General features: G+C 42.5%; 1 protein-coding gene across 1 annotated transcript; it reads right to left on the bottom strand.

Moving 5' to 3' along the window:
• Positions 1-281: 281 nt before the first annotated feature.
• Positions 282-5,534, bottom strand: LOC123091767 (heat shock cognate 70 kDa protein 2). Its single transcript, XM_044513385.1, has 2 exons — positions 5,110-5,534; positions 282-2,175 (listed from the first exon to the last, which is right to left on the bottom strand). The coding sequence occupies exons 1-2, from the start codon at positions 5,321-5,323 to the stop codon at positions 443-445; spliced, it is 1,947 nt and encodes a 648-aa protein (XP_044369320.1). The 5' UTR covers positions 5,324-5,534; the 3' UTR covers positions 282-442.
• Positions 5,535-6,819: the final 1,285 nt, after the last annotated feature.

Consider the following 6,819-nt stretch of genomic DNA (forward strand, 5'->3'; position numbering starts at 1 on the left):
CACACCAAGTTTATGAAAAAATAAAGAGCACGTGTCACTAAACTTTAATTCTGTAATTTCTTGGGAGGGTGAACATGAGATCTGAATAGCAGCTAACATATAGCCCTCAAGCGCAAACAACTGGCTCTAACAAAGTTACTACTCCCTCCGCCGTAAGATTTTCAAAACATACGGAACAGCGGGAGTAGTTTAATCCTTAGTTCGCCATAAGTCAGAAACCCGTCATGAAAACAAAATACGAAGGCAAGCGGAGAAATAAATATTTCAGGGGACAAGAGCAATAGCAGCATATCACCAGATGTAACTAACATTAACAGAAAAGCAGGCAGCAGCAAACGCAGTTCACACACACAAAGCTCACATCCAACACCACGTACTGCAGTAGCATCCAACATAACGAACGGGATAAACTTTAGGGTAAAAGACTGGTACAAGTGCTCGCTTAGTCGACCTCCTCGATCTTGGGGCCAGCGCCGCCGGCAGCCGGAGGCGCATCGTCCTCGTCCATGCCACCCGCCATGTCAGCTCCGGCACCCTGGTACATCTTGGCGATTATGGGGTTGCAGAGGCCCTCCAGCTCCTTCATCTTGTCGTCAAACTCATCTGCCTCAGCAAGCTGGTTGCCGTCCAGCCACTGGATGGCCTGGTCAATGGCGTCCTCGATTTTCTTCTTGTCGTCCGCAGCTAGCTTGGAGGCGATCTTGTCGTCCTTGATAGTGTTGCGCATGTTGTAGGCATAGTTCTCCAGGGCATTCTTTGACTCCACCTTCTTCTTGTGCTCCTCGTCCTCTGACTTGTACTTCTCTGCCTCCTGCACCATCTTCTCGATCTCATCCTTGCTCAGCCTGCCCTTGTCATTCGTGATTGTGATCTTGTTCTTCTGCCCAGTCGTCTTGTCCTCCGCAGAGACGTTCAGAATGCCATTTGCGTCAATGTCGAAGCAGACCGTGATCTGGGGCACACCCCTGGGGGCAGGAGGGATGCCGGAGAGCTCAAACTTGCCCAGCAGGTTGTTGTCGCGGGTCCTGGTCCTCTCGCCCTCATAAACCTGGATAAGGACACCAGGCTGGTTGTCAGAGTAGGTGGAGAAGACCTGCTCCTTCTTGGTGGGGATGGTGGTGTTCCTTGGAATCAAAACGGTCATGACACCTCCAGCAGTCTCCAGACCAAGAGAAAGAGGCGTGACATCAAGCAGCAGGAGGTCCTGGACCTTCTCGTTGCCCTCTCCACTCAAGATGGCTGCCTGGACTGCAGCACCATAGGCAACAGCCTCATCCGGGTTGATGTTCTTGCACAGCTCCTTGCCATTGAAGAAGTCCTGAAGCAGCTGCTGCACCCTTGGGATCCTGGTGGAGCCACCAACAAGGACAACATCATGGACAGTGCTCTTGTCCATCTTAGCATCCCTCAGGCACTTCTCAACAGGCTCCATGCACTTCCTGAAGAGGTCCATGTTCAACTCCTCAAACCTGGCACGGGTGATGGTCGTGTAGAAGTCGATGCCCTCATACAACGAGTCGATCTCAATGGTGGTCTGCGCAGTGGAGGAGAGGGTCCTCTTCGCCCGCTCACAAGCTGTCCTCAGCCTACGGAGAGCCCTGGGATTGCCGCTGATATCCTTCTTGTTCTTCCTCTTGAATTCTTGGACAAAGTGGTTGACCATCCTGTTGTCAAAGTCCTCACCACCAAGGTGAGTGTCACCAGCAGTGGACTTGACCTCAAAGATGCCCTCTTCAATGGTGAGAAGAGAGACATCAAAGGTGCCACCACCAAGGTCAAAGATGAGAACATTCTTCTCACCAACACTGGTGGCCTTCTTGTCAAGACCATAAGCAATAGCAGCAGCGGTTGGCTCGTTGATGATGCGCATAACATTTAGGCCTGCAATCACTCCAGCATCCTTGGTGGCCTGCCTCTGGGAGTCATTGAAGTAGGCGGGGACAGTGACCACAGCATTCTTGATGGTGCTGCCAAGATACGCTTCAGCTATCTCACGCATCTTGATGAGGACCATGGAGGAGATTTCTTCAGCAGCAAACTCCTTCTCCTCACCCTTGTACTGAACAACAATCATAGGCTTGTCTCCAGGTCCAGCAATGACCTTGAAGGGCCACAGCTTCATGTCACTCTGGACAGAAGGATCGCTAACTCTCCTGCCAATAAGACGCTTTGCATCTGCAGAGCAAAATTTCATGTCAGAAACTTTGAAGTACCAATTTATTACAATGATATATTGATAACTAGGTAAGAAAATAAGCAACAGAATATCAACCAAGGCTTGTATAGAGAATCAAAGTTTGGAATCAGTGCAAGCCAAAAGCACATGGCAGTAATCAGAGAACATGCAAAACGCATACAGAACAAAGCACCGTAGGATGTACTGGTACAGGGACAAGGTGGAACATTCAACAGAATAACAAAACATTGATAGCATAATAACATGGAAGGTCAATAATCAAGATGTTATCCACACATGCAAATGCATTATGGAAGAGCTAACAAAGCATAGAATAGGTTACTAATCCTACAAGTTTGAGAAATTAGCAAAGTAACATGTAGACGACTATATATTGTAAGAGTTAAAAATACACTACAGGTGCCCTAACTTGTCCAGCACGGTCAGTTTAGTGCCTAAACTTGAAAAATACACAAAAATGGTGTCATAACTTGTCTAGGCGTTCAAATACGGTGCCTTTGAACGTATGCCGCTGTATGAAGTGCCCATGTGGCATGACAATGTGTCAGTGGGCCACATGTCAGTGGCTGCAGGTGCGTTTTGAGCTGTGCGTGTAGTTTTCATTATAGAAATGCCCCTGGACTTAAGTTAATTCTCAAAAAAAATTGTTGCGGACGCGCAATACTGTTTTTTAGGGGAACGCGCATATATACTTTAATTAATTCTCACAAAAGTATAACCACAAGTTGGCATGGCGGGATTTCGAACTACTTATATGGACGATTCCACATATCGCTTTGCACATGTTTTCTACAGTTTTTTTTAAGTACTGCTTTGCTTTTCTTTCGAGTGAAGTTTCTGTTTAATTTTCATGATACATAAATTTTCCAATATGAAAATATAAAACAATTATCAATATGCAATTATTTTTATTTTTTATCTTTATTCTATTTTTCATTATTATGTACCTTTAAGAGATAAACATGATTTTTTTTCTAAAATTTATGTGGACATGAATAGTTGAACATATATTAAAAGTTATTATGTAAATTTATGCATCTTCATTGAGGACCATAAGCACGCACAATTATTGTGTATCTTCATTCTATTTTAAAATGCACAATTATTTAAAATTGACAATATTGTATTTTAAAAACTGTTCAACGTGCATTAAATATTATTGTGTGAAAATAATAAATTCTAGAAATGTACTAACACGTTAAGCGTGTTTGTAGAAATTTAAGAATAATATTACCCAATAATTTTTTAATACGCATTCAACATTTTCAAAAAACATGGTGAGTATTTTCTAAAATAATATGAAAATGAAAAATGAACATGAACTTGAACGTGTATTTCAAAAAATGCTCACCGTGATTTTAATATACGTTCAACTCTTTAAATCCACATCAATTTTAGAATATTTATCTCTTCAAAGTACACAATAATGGAAATATAATAGAGGTATAAAATAAACAATAATTTCATATTTACAATTTTTTTATTTTTTCATATGGAAAAATTTATGTATCATGAAAACTAAACAGAAACTTCACTCGAAGAAAAACAACATAGTAACTTGGAAATAAATAAAAAGAAAATTACTCCAGTAAAAACATATGCAGAGCGACACGTGCAATCGTCTATATAAACTGCTTGCTGATAATTAAGCGCAAACTAGAGCGTTGCCGCCTGGTTCGAATTCCCTACACGCTCGCTTCCTTGTATTTTTCGCAAGTATTAAACTTAAAATCAAGGGTTACTTTTTGTGAGAATTAATTAAAATCCTAGGGCATTCTTGTAAAAACACGCATAGCTCATAACGCGCGTCCAACGCTTCAACCACTGACATGTGGCCTAGCGACACGCTGGCATGTCACGCGGGCACTCGATACGGCGCCATACATTCGGAGGCACCGTATTTGAACACCCAGACAAGTTACGACATCATTTTTGTGTATTTTTCAAGTTTAGGCACCAAACTGACCGCGCGGGATAAGTTAGGGCACCTGTAGTGTATTTAACTCATATTGTAACTATAAATTGACAAGGAGCAGCTAGCATCACAAGGTCCATTCCGATTTATTATATGGGATATTTCAAGACGCATAGACACAAAATAGGACCACGTGTCAGATACCAAATGGCGGCAATGAAGAGCAACATAAATATTCAAGGGGTAAAAAAACAACATCTTCAGAGTTTCAACAAGTTAGCAACCTCACTATGTTCAGCAAAAGTTAGCAACCTCACTATGTTCAGCAAATTGGTTAATTTACATCGCATGTGTTAACTCCATGTTAAAAAAAACAAATAGGAAAGCAAAAACAGTTTAAAAAATAAGCCAAATGAATTAAGAGCTTTATGAAGTAAGATCAGATGGTAGTGCATGATCATCATTTTGGATTCAGTTATGCCTAGAGATAATGTATCATCCATTTTGTTCAAGCTAGATGGCACAACTGAGATATTTTATTTGTCGTAAGGTAGCAATTCATATAAAACCACATCAACAGTGGGAGTCCATATCTACTTGCGATTCCCTTCTTACTGGCTCTGCCAATGCAGTTTAAACAGATAATGGCACCATGATTCCGCATGCAGAAGTATCTACACATAAAAAACTATGCGCACGCACAGATCTATTATATACTAATAGAGCTACGGCAGGAACAGATTAAACTAAGCAACCAGGCACTTGTAACCTGGCGCAGGTACAACTAGTCAACAAATCAAATCAACCGAAGCACGAGCTGACACCAGAACAGATTCGAAAGGCTAAACTACTGAAGCAATCAATCAACAGTAACAAACCGTACAAAATCGATCTGAACGGACTGAACTAAGCTCAATCCGTACACTAGACAGAGCCCCAATCGACAGATCTAAAGCGCAGAAACAAGAGTAGTGACGAAAGGTGGCGGATTGCTCACCGAAAACGGTGTTGACCGGGTTCATGGCGACCTGGTTCTTGGCCGCATCGCCGATGAGCCTCTCGGAGTCGGTGAAGGCGACGTAGGAGGGGGTGGTGCGGTTGCCCTGGTCGTTGGCGATGATTTCAACTCGGTCGTGCTGCCACACGCCGACGCAGGAGTAGGTCGTGCCGAGATCGATCCCGATGGCGGGACCCTCGCCCTTGCCGGCCATTGCAGCTGTCGCTCGGTTTGCAAGTACAGCGGTTGTGCTGGCGGTGGCGGCGCTAGGGTTTTGGTGGTGGGAGGAGGATTGGGAGAGGGGGAGAAACGGAGGCGGACGGCGGGCGTTTATAGCGGACGGGGAGGGGCTCGTGGAAGGTTCCGACGGTGGCGTTCGCGGGCGTTGGGTTGTGATCGGACGGCGATGGGCGCGCGAGGCGTGGTTTCGTAGCTCTAGGCGAATATTGGTCGCGTTTCTTTCCTTTTTCTGTTTTTGGTAAGGAAATACTAATTGGGTTTTGTTGGGCTGACCCCAGACAATTTCCCTGACGCCAATCATTCAAATCATTGGGCTGGCTGGCCTGTAACACAACCATGTTGCTCTCGGTTTTTTTTTCTTCTATTTCTCTCGGTTGGTTTTTGAAGAGAGCTCCTCCTCGATGCCTTTTTTTTTTGCGTGAGAATCTTTCAATCTATTCATCTTCAATCATAGCAGTATAAAGAATACCAGAGATAATAAAAATTACAACCAGGTCGGCGAACCACCTAGCGATGACTATAAGCATTGAAGCGAGCCGAAGGCGCGCCACCATCGCCCATCCCTTGCTGAAGCCGGACAAACCTTGTTGTAGTAGAGAGTCGAGAAGTCGTCATGCTCTTCGTAGGACCGGCGCACCAGAGCAGCAACCATCACCGATGAAGAAAGTCGAAGATCGAAAGGATCAAACCTGTAAACATCTAAACGAAAGCGAACGAAGAACGGATCCACCGAAGACCAACACCGACCGGATCCCGTGAGATTCGATCACGAAGATACATCTCCACACGCCCTCCGACGACCCTAGCAGCATGCGCGAGAATCTTAAAAAAAAAGTAACATGCGCGAGAGCTATATTCTTTTTAGAAATGTGTAGTAAATCACTTACAACAAGACGTTAACTTCTCCCGGGCGAGTGGACCGGCCATTAGCGTAGGGTTCACCCTACTCCAAGTTTTCTTCCGGTTCTTTTTGTTTTTCACAGGTTTTCTTATAACTTTTGTTTTCTTTGTTTTTTCTTTCTTTCTTTCTTTGATCTATATTGATTTATTTGGTTTTCTTCATTTCTCTTTATTTTTCACTTGTTATTTTCTGTGCCTTTTCTTTCCTTTTTCTATTACTCTTTATGGTTTCAATTGGTTTTTCTTCGGTTTTACAACATTTTTTGTTTTCTATGTGTTGTTTGTATCATTTTTTTATTTTATATGTATATTTTTCATGCAGGCCTGAAACATTATTTCTATACATGTTAAATAATTAAAATACACAATTATTATTATTTAAAATAAATGCTTCCGATCTCTAGATTTTTCTTATACAATAAGAACATACATGCTTAATATATTTTAATACACGAGTAGCATTTTTAAATACAATGATTAACATTTCTTTTGAATAAATATTTGATAAATACCTTGTTTATAAACATTGTACATTTTAAGTATACATCTGAAACATTTATTTGATACACT

This window comes from Triticum aestivum, chromosome 4B, assembly GCF_018294505.1.
Source record: "Triticum aestivum cultivar Chinese Spring chromosome 4B, IWGSC CS RefSeq v2.1, whole genome shotgun sequence".
NCBI lineage: Eukaryota > Viridiplantae > Streptophyta > Magnoliopsida > Poales > Poaceae > Triticum > Triticum aestivum.